Genomic DNA, 17,682 nt, shown 5'->3' with positions numbered 1-17,682 from the left:
AATTTTAGAGAACAGTTTGTGAGATGTCACAAAATGGGCAAGAGTGAGAGTTTCTACCCGTGTCCTCTGTCTCCTGATTTCAGTAAGGATTGGTGGTTTACATTAGCTCACTGTTTTTTTTTTCCTTTGCTGGGACAAAATTTAACCTTAAAAAGAGACCTTGCATGTAGTTCTATAACAAGGGGCAGGAGGGAAAGCCCAAGGGGGAAGAGGTGGCAGGTAGAGGTCTGTCCACTGCTACCTGGGCCACCAACCAGAGAAGTTCGGTTTCACCTGTTTTTCACTGGGGCTTCAGTGGTGATTTCACTGAATTAAGTGCTCCATGGCTTGATTAAAAAAAAATCTGTGAAGTTACAATGGCAAGTTTAAAGTAAATAGAAAAGGGTGACTTATAAGAAGAACCTTTTAAATCCAGTGAAGTCTTTCTATTCTGCCTGCTGATATCTTAAAATCATACAATGCTTAAATTCAGTTCATACACACACACAGGCATGTAAACACTGCGCACACTCCCACACCAGACACAGAGCATGTGAAGGAGTCAGAGATTGTCCAGGGTAGAGCAGTGGAGCTTACATAAGTGCTCTCTGTAATTTACCCATAGCATTGCCCAGAGCTGGAAGAACCCTTAAATTATTGTCACCTCCTCTATAACAGAACTTCAATTATAACAATAAAGATAATGAACAATATTAAGTAACCCTCCTTTTAGATTCCTAATGATTCTATGATATATATGAATGTAAAAATAAAATAATTTTTAAAGTTTTTAGATTGACATTCACACTTTTAGAATTTACTTCACTCCATTTTCAGTACTACCATGTGGCCTTGGCACAGACATTACAAGTATAGTTTTGATCATTCCATGAACTTTAATACATATATAATCACAACTGTATTCTATGTAGTTCAAAATGTTTTGAAATGCAAATGATGCACGGGCTATTTACAGACCACACTCCTTTTAGGGTGGAAGAAAAATGGTTGATCTTAACTCATTATCTTGAATGGTTCAAAAACTTGAATAATAACTCATAAACTTGAATAAATGCGCTTTTCATATTTATATAAAGGAGGGGATTGGAGAATCAAATTCACTAGTTCAGTGGCTGATTCCTATATTGGTTTCACCAGGATAGCATGATGTAAACTTACACCTCTTAAAAGTGATGAATTTTGCATATTATAGAGCTTTAGGGTTCTTGAATAAACAAAATCTGAAATATTAAATATTAAAATTTAATTTAAATATTAAATATCAAATATATGCTGGATTAAACTTCTAAGATTTGGGCCTAGGAAAACATAGTAGCCCGAGCAGATTAGCAGTGGAATTAGTACAGGCCTGTAACAGGCACATTTCATCACTGTAGAAATGACCCCATGACCATTGACTCATCATCTGGTCAAGACTGTTATTAGATTTAGTTTTATTGGAAACAATAGCAGCATATGGTGAGAGGGGGAGAGAACTGAGCAGGAGGGGGAAAGACTTTGGATTTCTTCTTGACTTAGATGTGCATTCCTTTGTTTTATTTGTTCTCCTTTATGATCATGAATCCTCTCACAAATCGTAATATTGTTCTCTTGTGGGGATGAATACTTTAGAGTGATTTATCTGCATTTTTTGTAGTAAGGAAATTGTTTTGAATTCATTCTTACATTCACATAGCTTGCCATTCATAAAAACAAATATTATGTGAATTTCTCCAATATAATTAGGAGCTGATAAATATAACAGTTCAAATGTATTAATCATTTACCATTTGCCAGATCCTATTCTAAGTATTTTATTTATATATATATCTTTATATATATGTATATATATAATCACTTATTTACTCTTCAAAAACTCTATAATTAAGTGCTCCCATTATCTCTATTAAAAAAAAATAACTTGCCCAAATCACATAGTTAGTAAATATTGAACACAGGCTTTGTAACAAAGGAATCAATTCCAGACTGTGGCATTCTAACAGCGATGAAGTACAATAATTACTTATATAATAGAGTTTCACCATTCATAATTTTTTAACATGAACCTAAGTGAGTAACTTGGAAAGAGTTTATTATTAGAAAATTATGTAAAATTGATTTATGCTGGATTATAAGCCACCTCCCTCCTTTTCCCCCTGTAACCTATCTTATTCTTTCATTTTGATGAGTTATTGATATTCACTCAATCCTACAAAAAGTACTTAGAAAATTCTTCTTTAAGACCTTCACCATTCCAAGTAGAGTGTACTTTGTAGATATAAAGAGTAGTGATACTTTTAGATATGTTTAGCAAAAGCTTTGCACATTTTAATGCTTGCAGAAGTTCTAGCAAGGTTAAGAAACTCAAGGCAAGCCTATATAAAAACAAAAGAAAACAAAAAGTTCAAATAAATGTAATATAAGATATGGACCAATGAATAAAATTAGCCAATTTAGGCAGTTGATGAAAACTATTAATAGGAGTTATTCATCCTTTAGTCAGAGTGAGCATTGCAATTGCACCGAATTCTTATGCAGTTGCTGTTTTGACTGCCAATATTCCCTGCCAAGAAAAAATGTCTGCAAAATTTAAAAAAGTGTTATCTTTTCAAATGTAATGTGGAAGCCAAAGGCCATTTTCTAGGACTAATTTTTCAAGTAGATGGAAAATGAGAATTAGATTATTTATATATTTCTTTTTTACTTTTATTTATAGCTTGTGGTTATTTTTCTCTCTGAATTCCCTTCAATGCATAGTAGTAGGAAATATTTCTTTTTCATTTCATAAATTTCTAAAACCAAAAGCCCTATAGCTAGCTTAGTTTTATAAAAAAAAAATCTGACCAAGCAGTGGTGCAGTGGATAGTTTGATAAAAAGAAATCAATTAAATCATAACTCTGCTTATTGTATATATTATTAATTTGTTTCTGATTTCATAATTTTCCTAATTCTTAGAAAAGGACTATAACAAAAGTTTTGAGCATTTTTTTGTGTAAGGTTACGGGAAATTAATTAACATCCATAAGCCTAATCATTCCAACTTGTATGGAGCATAAAAACATAAGAACTATGTGAATCAAATTTCCCCTTTTTGTTTGGGTTTAAATCTCCATATTATGTTAAAAGCTATTTAATGCTTGAAAGCTTTGACCTTGCCTGGGATAGGAGCCAGTTCAATCTTTCCTTGGATAGAGTTAAGCCCAAGTCATATGATCAATAAATGCAACCCGCATTGTAAATGTAGCGCAGCCCTTGTCTACGGAAAGATAGCATAGACCACACACTATTGGCAAATGAACTTTTCTAGTCTTTTCATGTCTCAAATCTTTTGAAACCAACCACCTTTTTTCTGAATTTCCTTCATCTGTTAAGCATAGTCTTTTTATTTTTGTTCTGACTAGAAAAAAGTTTTTCTTCTAGAGTGAACTTTTAAAATATATATATAATAATAAAAAGGAACATCTGCAAAGATTAGTAATGCAAGTATTATTAACAAGAGCTGGGAATCATAATTATAAGGATGTTTTATTGAATGTTAACATATTTTGACATTGCACATTCCATAATATTTATAATGTTAGAAATTACATGCAAGTATATATTATAATAAACTATACTATATGATATATGCATAACATAAATACATATTATATATTTGTATGTATACAACTATATACATATTATCTCATATATGTTACATACATCTAAGAGATAGAAGTAGTGACAAACACTAATATGTGCCAAACACTATTCTAGAAACCCTATATGCAATGACTCATTTATCCCTTGCAAAAGATCTAAGAGATAGAGAAGAAGGCAGAGGTGAGATTTGAACACAGGTGATATAGCATCCAGGTCGATACCCCTAACCAGTGTCCCTATGCCAAGTCTATGTCCCTAACCATTTAGTTCTATAATGCCGATATTCCACAATAGCAGCTATTATTTCTGTTATTATTGAGCCTTAATTATTGTGGAGTATATGTTCAACCTGTTAATTTCACTGCACCTCAGCTTCCAACACAGTAATATTTCTAGGTAATTTCTATCTACTTTGTAGCTCTTTATCTGGCTTTTTATCTGAAAAGGGCTCTCAAAACATCTTAACATTTTTTCCTGACCAGGCGATGGCACAGTGGATAGAGCAGTGGACTGGGAAGCAGAGGACCCAGGTTCGAAACCCCGAGATCACCAGCTTGAGCACAGACTCATCTGGTTTGAGCAAGGCTCACCAGCTTGAGCCCAAGGTTGCTGGCTTGAGCAAGGGGTCAGTTGCTCTGCTGTAGCCCCCTGGTCAAGGCACATATGAGAAAGCAATTAATGAACAACTAAAGTGCCACAACAAAGAGTTGATGCTTCTCATCTCTCTCCCTTTGTGTCTCTGTCTGTCCCTATCTGTCCCTCTCTCTGTCTATCTCTTTCTCTGTCACAAAAAAAAAAAATCTTAATATTTTCAGGTCACTGGATACCTTTATTCAAAAGGAAAGTTTTTCTAAACTTTGTGAGTGATTTTAAAACTTTGCACAGAAGTTTAATAGCATAGATAATAGTAACAAAAACTGTAAGGAATAGTTTTCTCTATACACTCTATATTTATAAAGGCAGTTATTTCTTTCCTCTAGTATGTCAGTGGACTTTATAGGTTTGCAAACACAGTTTGGCAAAATTTTAGGCAATCAATGTCCATTAGAATATAAAAACCTGGAAAAAAAATCTGGATTAACCAGTCAATGTAGGGTAAGATTTAATTTAAAAATGGGTGACATCAGTTTCTCCTAGCAAAATGTTTTCTTAAGATTTTCACTTACTCTAAAGTCTCACCAGTAAAGTTTCACCTTGGCCTCTTGTCTTGAGTCACCACTTGTGTCCTCTTTAAACTGTGTCATCTGGATTTTTTTTTTCACAGAAATCCTTTACTCTCTCATCAAGGTCACTAATGGCTCCTTCATTTTAAGTTGAATGTGTGTTTTCTTAATCTTTATTTGTCTTGACTTCTCTAGAATATTTGATTAAGCTGATCACCTCCCCAATTCAAAATTCATCTTTATATTATGTTATATTAATCAAGATTTTCTTTTTTTAACTTTACTTCTTACTTCTCTATTTATTCAGGAAATATTCATTTAGTACCTAGTACTAAATATAGGCTAGGCATTGCTCTAGGCACTGGGAACATTAACAAATAAAACAAAGTCCCTGCCCTCTTAAAGGTTATTGATGTATTTTATCTCCATCAGTTGCTTTACAAAGCTCATTCTTGTATCCTCCTCCCTCCCCTGTACACACTTCTCTTCCCACTATATTCTTTTCATCTTTAGGTAGTCCATCTTTAAACTATCAAATACTACTTCAAGCATATTACTCCCAATGCCATTTTGAATTAGGTAGACCTGGGATTCAAATCTTGGATCAAGTACTTGTTATTTATTATAACCATTGATAAGTTATTGAAGTCCTCTAAGCCTCAGTTTTTTTTCTTCTGTAAATGGGGATAATAATCATATCTTAGGATTGTTGTGAGATGAATTAGAAAATACAAGTGAAGAATTTAAATTACCTGGCACTTAACAAGCAAGCATGCCATTGTTAATGGCCATTCCTTTCTTATTCCCTTATCCCCATTCTATCCATGGTCTGCCTTTAGGAGATCATCTCTAACTGATCAATAAACTCTCCCTTTTGGTTGACTATGCTACTTCGTACTCTACATGTCCCAAACCATGATCATTTCCTTTTCTCAAATGCTAGTTCTCTTCTTTCAATTTCTCATTTAGATCACTGTCTTCATCATTCTTCAGGTTACAGGAGTTGAAAATTGTGGACTCCTGCATCTTTTTAATCACAGAAGTTGTCACTTGAAACTTTTAGGCATTTTTCAGAACATGATCCATATTTTATTTATCATTAATATCTCCAGTTGTAACACAGAATTGATGCCAAAAATGCTTGTTGAGTGAAAAATAATTGAGTGAATTAGTTAAAATTAAGGAGAACAAAAGACTAGCTAGGGGTTATGTTGAGGACAATGAGCAGGTACAGAAAGGTTAAGGGATTAGTTGATGGGGAGGCAGGGAGGGAAACTTCATATTTATATACAATTTTGGAGGTGAGTCAGTTCCTAGGGAGTATGAAGACATACAGATGAGTGGTTGTTGTCAAATTAGAGAGGCAGCCAGCCCTCAAGAGAACAGTTTACTTATTTATATGCTCACAAATAGGCATAGCTTTTAGTTCCCTTTACTCTGAGGAAGTACATGGATAACTTGTCCTTTGAATTACAGTTCTTTTCATCGTTTTTCTACTCTTTATGTATTTGGGCCCCAAATTTAATGCCTTTGGGAGAACACTTCAAGTTTTTTCATTTAATCAGAATGTAGCTCTGTGCCCACACAGCCTGCATACTGCTATTACATCACATCTACACCGTTAGCCAGCCTTCAAATGCTTTAGTAGTCAATTGCTAGGGCAATGGAGTTCCCCATAGCTGGGCCCTTGATAAAAAATACCACGTTCATGCTGCACAAATTACAATGATTGTTTCCAAAGATAATCCCATTATAGATATGTTTCTTTCCTTGGGTGGACTCTGAGGGAAATGGGTCAATTTCTCAATAAATACTAAAGTATATAGAATAATTGAAATAAGCATAAGTCTTTCAAGATTTGGATAACTTGTCCACATGGGAAAGAAATGCTTGTTGCAGTCAGAAGAAATACAGGATGTCATGTTCTCCTCTAATTGTTCAAGACAAAAATCATGCAAATAAAGTTTTTCCATATGCCAAGGACAAAATTTTGCCTCTAATGTAATACTGAACTATCAAGAATAATTAGTGTAGCAGGTAAGTGTATAGAAGTTAATATGCAATGAAATATTAATAGCTAAATGATTTTTAGACTGTTTTTCTAAAACTTTAATTATTATATTTCCATTTTAATTACCTAAAATTTAAAAATCAATGATCTTTACTTTGAAAACTTTAGTAGCATTTTTAAAAATTGAACATACACAAATATCTATTACCATTTAAAACAAAGATTTTTTTTAAAAAAGTTAATCAGAAATAACTCAAATATAAGAAGAATAACCAATAATATGTCTAAACATTTTTCAACATAGCAATTTTTATTCTTTTTATCTATAGACCTATTTCTATTTTAAAACATATCTGATATAACTTTCTTTAAAACAAACATAGTTTTTTACTTGACTTTATTTTTCCCTTTTCTGTCAGGTATTTTGCAATATGGATCTTAATGGGGGAGGTTGGACTGTAATACAACATCGTGAAGATGGAAGTGTGGATTTCCAAAGAGGTTGGAAGGAATATAAAATGGTAAGATGGAAGAATTTAGTCATTTTTGATGTTTTATCATAAGTTTATCTTCACCACGCTATGTAAAAAACTCTTGTATTTTTAGGTGGTTTTCAATTATTTTAAAAATAAAATGATAAATTAGTGACATTATTTTCATTAAATACAAGACATTCATAAATCATTTTCAGTAAGTTATTTCCATGTGCTCATTAGAAAGAAAAATGTGTTACTGAAATTCTTGGGTGAACTGTTATGTATTGCCTGGACTTTTTTTCTTGTTGAATGGGGGCAGGGGAAGCTAGAACTCAGAGCCAGGCTAAGTACATGGGACAAGACAAGGGAGTTGTGCAGGGCTATGTGTTGTGGAGCAGAACAACTACTACCCATGGCCTTGCCCACATGGCTCACAAGTTGTTGGCTATTGAGTAAGAGCTCCTCCATGTGGCTGGGCTGGACTTCTCTCCAAATATGGTGGTTCAGGGTCATCAGATGTCCTATTTGGCAGTTGACATTCCTTCAAGCCCAAAAATAGAAACTTCTAGGTCTTTCTAAAGTTTATTAGATGCATAAATAGCTTTTTGTTTGTTTTGTTCAGGTTGATGACAGGGCTAGTCCAGATTCAAGGTGACAGGAGTATACAAAGGTGTGAACTGTGAGGCATCATTCATTGGGGTCTCCAAAAAACAGCAGACATCATCACTATGTTCATAGCTAACCTTTTCGATGCTTAACATGTGCCCGTGCTATGCATAAATGCTTATCTAATTTTTTATATCAAATTTATAGCTAATTGTAGCTACTACTATCTCCATTTTCAGAAGGAAATTAACAAGCTTGGAGGTGAACTTTTTAAAGAAAATATAGTAAATTGTTGAAATAATTCATAATCCAATAATCACATACCCAGTGCCTCCAATATTAAGTATTAAAATCTGTTGACAGAATGTCAAGGCACAGTACTGGAAAGGGATTTTCATTTATGGACTAATTCTCATATTTTTTACATCTATGTCTTCTGGATAATTCTTCTCTTGACCTTTTTTTTTTTTACAAATTCGTCTCTCAGAAAGAAGATGAAGAGAAGTGCTCTACCAGCCTAAGTTCTGTCTTATAAACAATATGTAAAAATTGTGTTCGGTTGACATCACAGTTCATTCATCAGTAGGTTTATAGTTGGCTGAATGACAATAAAAAAAGGTTTTTAATCAAGTGAAGTCTCAAGTGGTGTCTGTGTGTCTACAGCATTTTTATCATATTCTCATTGAACACTCTGAATGTAGGTTAATAAAATTTGTAATTATAAAAAGTTGGAATCTTGAAGTCTTCAATAAGCAATAAACTCAAGATAGAAAGGTTACTAGCTTAGATATTAGTATCTAGTATACTACTTAAGATGCAAAGACTAGCTTAACCTAATTTGTGAATGATGGAGAGACTTATGTGGCTATAAGCTCATTTTATGTGGCTGGCTACTAAAAAATAAAGATCTGTACACAGTCTACATTTATAATAATTTTTAGTTGCAAATGCAAAACTTATTGCTGTGTGCCACAGTCTGGTTACATCAAGAATATGCTCTCAGTTCTGAGGTTTTCCTTAGAACTGGAGGATTCTAAGGAACCTTAGCCTGGAGGGTACAAGCAGGATGGACAGAATCTTGCAACCATATTTAAAGCATGTGAATAGCTGAGTATCTAACCTGGAGAGAAAAGAATTAGGTATAAATCTTTCTGAGAGTTGTTTTAATTGATTGAATAGGGGTGTGTGAAACTGGAGTCTACTACTCAAACTCTGGTTGGGAATCAGCAGCACTAGCCTTGTCTGGAAGTTATTAGAAATGCAGAATCTGAAAATCCACCCCAGACATCCTGAATTAGAATCTGCAATTTAACGTTGTTCTAAAGAAAGAATCTCCATGCAAATAGAAGAACATTACAGAGAGGCAAAATCTGACTAAGTATGAACAAAACTCCCTAATGGTTCTTTCCAATATGAATGGACTGCCTAGTATGTGGTGAGACCCCTCCTCAGTGGAAACACCACAGTGGAGGTAAATCACCATGCTTTAGGATTGTCATGGAGAATTGGAATGTTGATTTGATTCTAAAGTCTTTTTCTGCCCATGTGAGTCTAAGAACTTATACTGGGCAGGGAGGGTGAGGAGGAACCTAAATTCTGAAAGAGGACCTTCCTTTACTAAGAGTTCTAGTCTTCTGTCATTTACAAATGAAGTGATTTCTGGCAAATCATTTACCTAACGTTCTCACTGTCAGAGGGGAAGAGGGTTGGAGGATTAGTGAAAAAGATGAAGGGATTAAACAAAGAAAAAAACTCATAGACACAGACAACAGTGTGGGGATTACAAGAGGGAAAGGGGGTGGGGAGGTAGAAGAGGAGCTAAATGGTAATGAAAAGAGAGTTGGGGTGGTGAGCACATAAAGCAGTATACAGACGATGCATTACAGAAATGTATACCTGAAACCTATATAATTTTATTAACCAGTGTTACCCCAATAAATTTAATTAAAAAATTTTTTTTCAAAGGACAGTAATGATAATACCTCACCTGCCTTGCAGGGATGTTGTAAAAATTAGATATAAGTAAAGCACTTGGCATACTGAATGTTCAGTTAACAGTAGTTATTATTATTAGCCAAAGACTACAAAATTTTTGCTTAACTCTGCCAAAAATAGTATTTTGTGAACCACTTGAACTCATGATTAGTTTTACAACTAAAATGAGATGTGAAGAAGTTATCTGAGAATCAGAATATAGATTTAGATTTAGGGAAATCTAAAATAAATTATAATAAATATTAATGGTAATAGAAAAATGAATATACAGTTGCCATCATAGTGTATTTCTAAAATAGTGAATTATTAGCTGTAGGCATCTGCTGCTTTGACAAACTAGTCACATTAACTAAGAGAGACTGACATATGAACTGAGGTACTGATTTATGTCTTATTAAGTATTTACCTATATATGACATTGTATATTATGTAGTTTATCATTATTGGAATGAGAATAAAATTATTTTTTAATCATAGCTTTTATGAAGTTTCCCTTCTCCTTTTTTATTTTTTTTTTTTATTTTTTTTATTTTTTTTATTTTTATTTTTTTTTAATTTTATTTATTCATTTTAGAGAGGAGAGAGAGAAGGAGAGAGAGACAGAGACAGAGACAGAGAGAGAGAGGAGAGAGAGACAGGGGAGGAGCTGGAAGCATCAACTCCCATATGTGCCTTGACCAGGCAAGCCCAGGGTTTCGAACCGGCGACCTCAGCATTTCCAGGTCGACGCTTTACCCACTGCGCCACCACAGGTCAGGCCAGCCTTCTCCTTTTTTAAAATAGAAAGACTGTTGTTTTATTCAAACTAGAACAGTTTATCAGCTTAGTGTCAATTCTGCCTGATCAGAAAATGAGATAAGCTCCAAAATTCTGAAAAACTTGGCAAAAATGAATCTAACAACTTTTTTGGATTTTTCAAAAAATTTCCATTGATAGGGGACAGAAAGAGAGAGTTAGAGAGAAGCATCAACTCGTTCTAATTTAGTTGTACAATCCATCAATTGCTTTTCCTACCTGCACGGACCAGGGATTAGACATGCAACTTTGACATGCCAGGACAACACTTTATCCACTGAGCCACCTGGCCAGGGCCTTTATGTTTTAATTAAAAGAATTCATCATATGTTACAACTTGGTTAACTTTCACCAAAACACATGGCAGAAAGTGTCTCAGTTGTCTCCTCCAGAGCTTTTCTTTCACCTAAAGACAAAAAATAACAGGATTCCACAAAGAATGGATGTAGACTCCTGTGCTAACTCTGATCAGTCACACCACCTCTGCTCCCTGCACCAGAAGCACTGGCTGCCGGGGTGTGTGTATCCTTAAGGAAAACAAGAACTTCTTGGCATGCACCACTTCCTCCTCAGTCTTCACTAATCTACTATCATATTACCTAAAACTCTTCCCTTCTTTCTCCAGCACCGGGTATAGGAATAGTTTCATCTCTCTTTTTTTTTTGTGCCTCTCCTCTCTCCTTCACTTCATACTGGCTGATACCTAAGGGCTGCCTCTTGCCTCATAAGGTTTGCAGGAAAAAATATGTTAAAGTTATCAACACATAATTACAGATATATATGGTATATTATGATTATTATTTTTAAACCTCTCAACATTTGCTACTATCTGAGTCTTAACATTGGCTTTAAGCCTACAAAAGTCTTCTACCTGAGCTTTGTTTTAACTTAAACTTCCTTATGAGGAGATTCTGCAAAATCTGGTTTATGGATTTGTAAAGATGTTTGCTGAGAGGGAAGTCTGGAGTGGGCCCTTTTAATGAGGCACTTAGGGAACTATATTAACTCCTTTGAGCCATGAGGATACTATTTAGTGGCCTCCATAACACTTATCAGCAGTACTTTTGCACATAAAGCCCAACCAACCTAGGAGTTCCAAATAGTACCCTAGTGGCCTAACTTTATGGAAGGTAGTGACTAATGCCCTGGAGACAACCTGGCTTTGTATTGAAAACAATTACCCCCATAAACTGAGCTTCTTATTAACACAAATATTTCAGTCTGAGCACCATACTTTTCGGGAGTTGTTTCTGGAAAGAAATTAGGAGCACATTTTCAACTGCATTTTAACATCTTCCCATTAAAAAGAGCAAAATTTATAAGAAATTTAAAATGTGGTAAGAAATCATTCTTTTGCTCTTTCTTGGGCTGTCTCAGCAGTTAGTGGAGATCCACAATCAAATTGTGAATTAAAGCACCTTTGGAAGCCACAGCTCAGTCACCTTGACCCCTTATCTGTTTTCTTTAATTATTTCTATGAAAAGAGATGAAACCGATAGGATACATGGGCTGTGTCTGGTTTCAATTGTGTTCAGCTATAAAAAGTCAACACTTCCTATGAGGATTATGAGACAAAACAAAGTATCTAAGACAATTATTTTACTAACTTGGAAAAATACAAACCACAACTGAACATTTCTGCAAGTTTTGGCAAAAACTAATGAACATTGTTGGTCATTTCTCTATGCGCAGTTTTTAAGCAAAATGTGGTTGGTTTGTTTGTTTTTTAACTTCTGATTTTTTTATTTTTAATTTTATTATTATTATTACTAATTTTAATGGGGTGACATTGATAAATCAGGGTACATATGTTCAGAGAAAACATCTCCAATGTTTTAAAGACAATTTTAAGTCAGCATGAGTTTAGGTTAAATTCCAGTGTCGTTTTTGCCTTTTATTAAAGAGCTAAAGGAGAAATAGAATTAACAACCAATCTGAACTGTGGCATGAAAATCTTTCATGTGATTGTGATTGGTGTAACTAAACATAGTAGTTTTCATGAAAGACTACAGTATAACGTTCTTAGATTTCCTTTATGGAAAAGAAGAAATTCTATTTTATTATTATTGTCTATTAATTCTCTAAGGACTTGCTGTTTTTTCAGTATCAGCACTGAATTTTGTTTAAGCTTTTATTTTTATTTTTATGGGTTTTACAAGCTTTTTGGAGTAAAATATAGACCTATGGTAAATTGTTATGTATCTAGTACTGTGCAAACCTATTTTAATGTCCTTCAGCAATCTCTGTATTTCAGGCATGAATATAATTTTTTTTCAAGGACAGTACATAATACATAATCAAGACATGCCTCCTAATATGGACTTGAATATAAAGATGAGGTTTTTACACCTGTCTCTTCCCTGTTTATTACTCAGATGATTTGATGTGGTTAATATAGACTTTCCAATTTGCCTTCGGAATAGCTGTTTCATACCATGATTGTATGATTCTTCACCTTTGGTGTACAGCAGATTCAACATTGAAACTTTTAAGTGTGCAGATTTCTAAATCCACCACCAGACATACTGAGTCAGAACCAGTATTTGGGGAAACCAAGTTATCTATAGTAAAAAAAATAAGAAGAAGAAGAAAAAGAAAATGCTACACAGCTGTTTTTGATATGCACTTCTGGTTGAGAGCAACTGTCAGAACTATCAATTTATTGCCATATGTTTAAGATCTCAAAAATTACCTCTTTTGTAGATGCTAAAACTTCTGAGACATAAAGAGAAAGGGATTAAAACAATAGGAACAGAGGGAAGTTGAAGGAGATAGCTTCTCTTTAGCATTAGGAAGCAGAAGTAGGAAAAAGAAAGTAGTCTACATATCTACACTTGCTTTATGTCATAGATTAGCCCCAACTGCAATCTGTTGGCTTTAAGAATAAGAAATTCAATAATCGACTTTTGTATAAGCCAACACTCAACTTGTCATGAGAATACATTAGTTCCTAGCATATGGAAGCCTTTTAAATTGCTGTTTCAGTATCCCCTTAATTAATTTTTAGGCTAAAACAAGACTGGATTATTTTGTTTTGTTTGTCATAGAAAGGAACCTGTTCAGTCTCATGGGAGAGAAACAAGTAAACAGAAAATTAATATCTATTGTGATATATCCTTTAACTACAACCACAACAAATAGAATTTTGTTAAGCGCTTCTCCTGTATCAACACTAAAATTAATGCTTTAGGTATATTATCTCATTTCTTTCTCACAACACTCTGTATGGAAACATTTTTATCCATGTTTTGCAGAAGGAAACAGAGGCTCAGAAATAATGTTGGACAGTGCACAGCAAATATGTGGCAGAAAGGCTTCAAATTAGAACAGAGACAGGGAGTAGAAGTTATTTAATCAGAGCCAAGCCTTTGTTGCTAAGCATCAGATTCATGGTCTGCCTGATAAATTATTCAATAGACAGTTTACTAATGTGGGAACCCATTTCCCCTTCTTTCATTTATTTTTCATCTTTTTGATGAAACAGTTGTTTCTGCACCACTGCACTTTTAGCTAGTAGAAGGTTTCCTCCCTACACTATCTCTCTAATAGGCGCTTTTGATTCCCTGTAGCCCAACATTTCGCTCCCACGTTATAGCACATAGGTATAGTTTTTCAGGAAGGTGCATGAAATAGAATTTTGGCTTCTTAAAACAATTTTTGTTGCTTACATTTGATTTGCTTCTTGCTCTATTTTCAATGGGAAAAAAAGCAAACTATTTAGGAAGGGATGTTAATCTCACTTAGAGGGAGGTACAAGTCTGCATGCCAAGATGGGACGGAGGCTTGTAGGAATGACATTAATGTTCATCCATTTCTGAGGCTCGCTGGCGATCTCTGCACGTTTTCCTGGGGAAGCTGGAGAGTTTTTATCCATGCAACACTTTCAACAGCATGGAAATATGTGACCTAAAATTTAACACTTTATCATTCCCAGCCTCCTTTTTCACATTTAGTATAATTGCCGAATCCCTTCTGACTACACAGAAGAGGGAATCGTCAAGTGACTACAGGGAGAATTTTGACATGTCTGAGCTGGGAAGAAATGCAAGAAAAATCCCAGCAGCCTTCTTTTCCTTCCAAGCGGCTCCTGCAACTGAGAATGTGCTAATTCTTTGACTTCAGTCCTCTGTAACTTTCTGTTTTGCTTATTCATAGGAGAAGGTACAGCTTCACTCTTCTCCTTGGTATGTGGTACCAACTGCCACAAGAATGTGTCGAGTTTCTGGCTCATCCTAAATTGCCTTGATAGTTCCTGCGACTGTAAAATTTTTGCAAAGTGTGACTTGTGCATCTTAGGAACAGAAAAACAGAAAATAAATGAGTCCCTGGCATACTGACTTTAAGGGGTCCAGTGTCTTTACTCTGAACTACAGAGAGCTGGTCTTCAGGGGAGCATATAGCCAGTGCAGTTTGGAAAAAGCATGTTCAGTTCACCAAAAACTGTTAAATTAGAGAATAATTTTAAAAGTGTGCCTACACATAATACTACATTTTGTTTTAACTTTAAATAGAAAAATATGCATTCATTTATTCATTTTTTTTAAATGTAGGGCCAAAACCTGGAATTCTGGATAAGTGGTTCTTTCATAAACTTTTCCATAATGAAATACATCAAATTTCTAGCTTTCATTTTTTTTAAACTAGAGTAAGTAAGATACATTCAAAGTAATTAAAAAATCTTCAAATGTTTTATTTTTCCTAGTCTTTTATTATTGTAACAACATGATTCAAAAACAAATTTTAGTGATTTGCTTTTATTAGGCAAACTTAAATACTTAAAATAAACAAAAAACCTACTTTACCCACTAATATTTAATTTATTTACATAATATTATAAACCTTATCATTACAATAACAGATCTGGCACAACAAATTTGAGACCAAACACAACTGACTTTGGTAAGTAATTCAACAGCAGTGCACAAATACATTTAAAATACTCAATACATTGATATTTTAAAGAAGGAGTGGAAAATACTGATTCACATGTTAAGTGAGCTAAAGGAGAAACACTTCTACTGTAGTTATAATTCTATATATACTGCTCACAAAAATTAGGGAATATTTCAAAATGAATATGAAGCAATAAAATATCCCCTGATTTTTGTGAGCAGTATAGTTAATACACATTAAATTTGAAAGGAAATAAAAGTCTTCCAAATTCTATCATCTGTGTTGAGAAAATAAGGGTTGATGTGATTTTTTTACTATCACCCTCGTACCTCTTCTTAATGAATACCGCAATTAACCAGAATCTGTTTTTTTCTGAAACAACAAAATGTAACATGTTATTGCTGGAGGTGTGTCTTCTAAATGTGAATGTGCACAAGACAGATTGGGAGCTTATTGAGATGCAGAGTCATGGGGTGGCTCTCAAATATTTTTAGTGTGGAGCTAGGAATTTTTGTTTTGAACCAGAGCTACAGTGATTATGATTCAGTTGGGCACTCCAAGAAACACCTTTGTGAAATTCAACCAAATTATCTGCAACAGGAATTACATTTTAAGGTTACTACTCTCAATGTCATTATAAATTGCTATAGTATTTTTCTTCTTTCCTTCCTTTCTTTCTTACCTTCTTTTTTTCTTCCTTCTTTCCTTCCTTTCTTCCTTCTTTTTCTTTTTTTGAACTTTAATAAAACATATAGAATGCTCAGTATATGGTGCTATGCCACAAAGCCTTTGAGGATTCACAAATACCACGCAAGTTCTTTCCTTAGTGAGCTCATTGTCAGGTCAGAAGACAGACATGTAGATCAAAAATTACATTGAACTTCAAGCATTACCAAGGAATATTTTCTGAGGCAGTTGTTTAAATACATAGTCTAGAATGCCATCAGTTTCTTAGGATTTTTTATTTTCCTATCACTAACATCTAATATTAAGTGGTAGCTTTTGTTTGGGGACAACTCTTTTCCCCACAAAGAAACTATTTTGAACATTTAACAACCATGACTGGGATTGCTCTAAGGAAAACAATAGAGCCATATTGAAATTCAGGTGCAGAGCGACTAGCTGGACTCACTTGCCAGCTCTTACATTCAACCTTCTGCCTCAAAATCCAAATTCATTCCAGTGAAGGATTGCAGGCCTGGATTTGCAGGTTTTCTAATTGCCATTTAAAAATGAAAATGTTATGAATATAGGGGTAAATAAGTCTTTTTCAAATTAGTATTTTGAATTTCTTTGGGTAAATATCCAAAAATGAAACTGCTAGTTTATATGGTAGTTTTATTTTTAATTTTTTAAGGAAACTTCACACTGTTTTCATAATGGCTGCTACCAATTTACAGTCCCATCAACAGTGCACAAAGATTCCCTTTTTTCCACACTCTCTCTAACACTTGTTGTTTGTTGATTTATTGATGATAGCCATTCTGACAGGTGTGGGGTGATATCTCATTGTAGTTTTAATTTGCATTTCTCTGATAATTAGTGATATTGAGTGTCTTTTCATATGTCTGTTGGCTATCTGTATGTCCTCTTTGGAGAAGTATCTATTCAGGTCTTCTGCTCATTTTTTAATCAGATTGTTAAGTTTTGGTATGAAGTTGTGTGAGTTCCTTATATATTTTGGACATTAATCTCCCTACTGAATGTATCATTGGCAAATATTCTTCTGAAATAAGTCAGACAGAGAAAGAGAAATACCATGTGATTGCACTTTTAAAGAATAAATGAACAAGCCTTGGCCAGATAGCTCGGTTGGTTGGAATGTTGTCCTGAAGCACAGAGGTTGCCAGTTTGATCCCCGGTCAGGGCACTTACAGAACAGCTGAAAATTCCTTTCTCTCTGTCTCTCTCTGTCTCTCTGCTTCTCTCATAAATAAACAAACAAAATAAGAACAAAGTCATAGATATAGAGAACAAAAAATAGTAGCCAAATGAGAAGGTGGGTTGGGAGATGGGCACAAAAGGTAAAGGGGTTAAGAAGTACAAATAGCCAGTTATAAAAATAATCATGGAGATGTAAAGTATAGCATAAGAAATATGGTCAATAATACTGTAATAATT

The 17,682-nt window shown here is 34.2% G+C and overlaps 1 protein-coding gene across 2 annotated transcripts in view; it reads left to right on the top strand.

The window, feature by feature from the left end:
* The window catches only part of ANGPT1 (angiopoietin 1), a 286,426-nt gene that overhangs the window by 226,658 nt on the left and 42,086 nt on the right, over positions 1–17,682 (top strand). For both annotated transcript variants that reach the window (XM_066379352.1, XM_066379351.1), the window contains exon 6: positions 7,216–7,317. In XM_066379352.1, the coding sequence (XP_066235449.1) occupies positions 7,216–7,317 (102 nt within the window). The remainder of the gene's footprint in view (positions 1–7,215; positions 7,318–17,682) is intronic.

Source organism: Saccopteryx leptura, chromosome 3 (genome assembly GCF_036850995.1).
Source record: "Saccopteryx leptura isolate mSacLep1 chromosome 3, mSacLep1_pri_phased_curated, whole genome shotgun sequence".
Classification (NCBI taxonomy): Eukaryota; Metazoa; Chordata; class Mammalia; order Chiroptera; family Emballonuridae; genus Saccopteryx; species Saccopteryx leptura.
The sequence above is the reverse complement of the archived record's forward strand: the minus strand, read 5'-3'. Positions and strand labels throughout refer to the sequence as shown.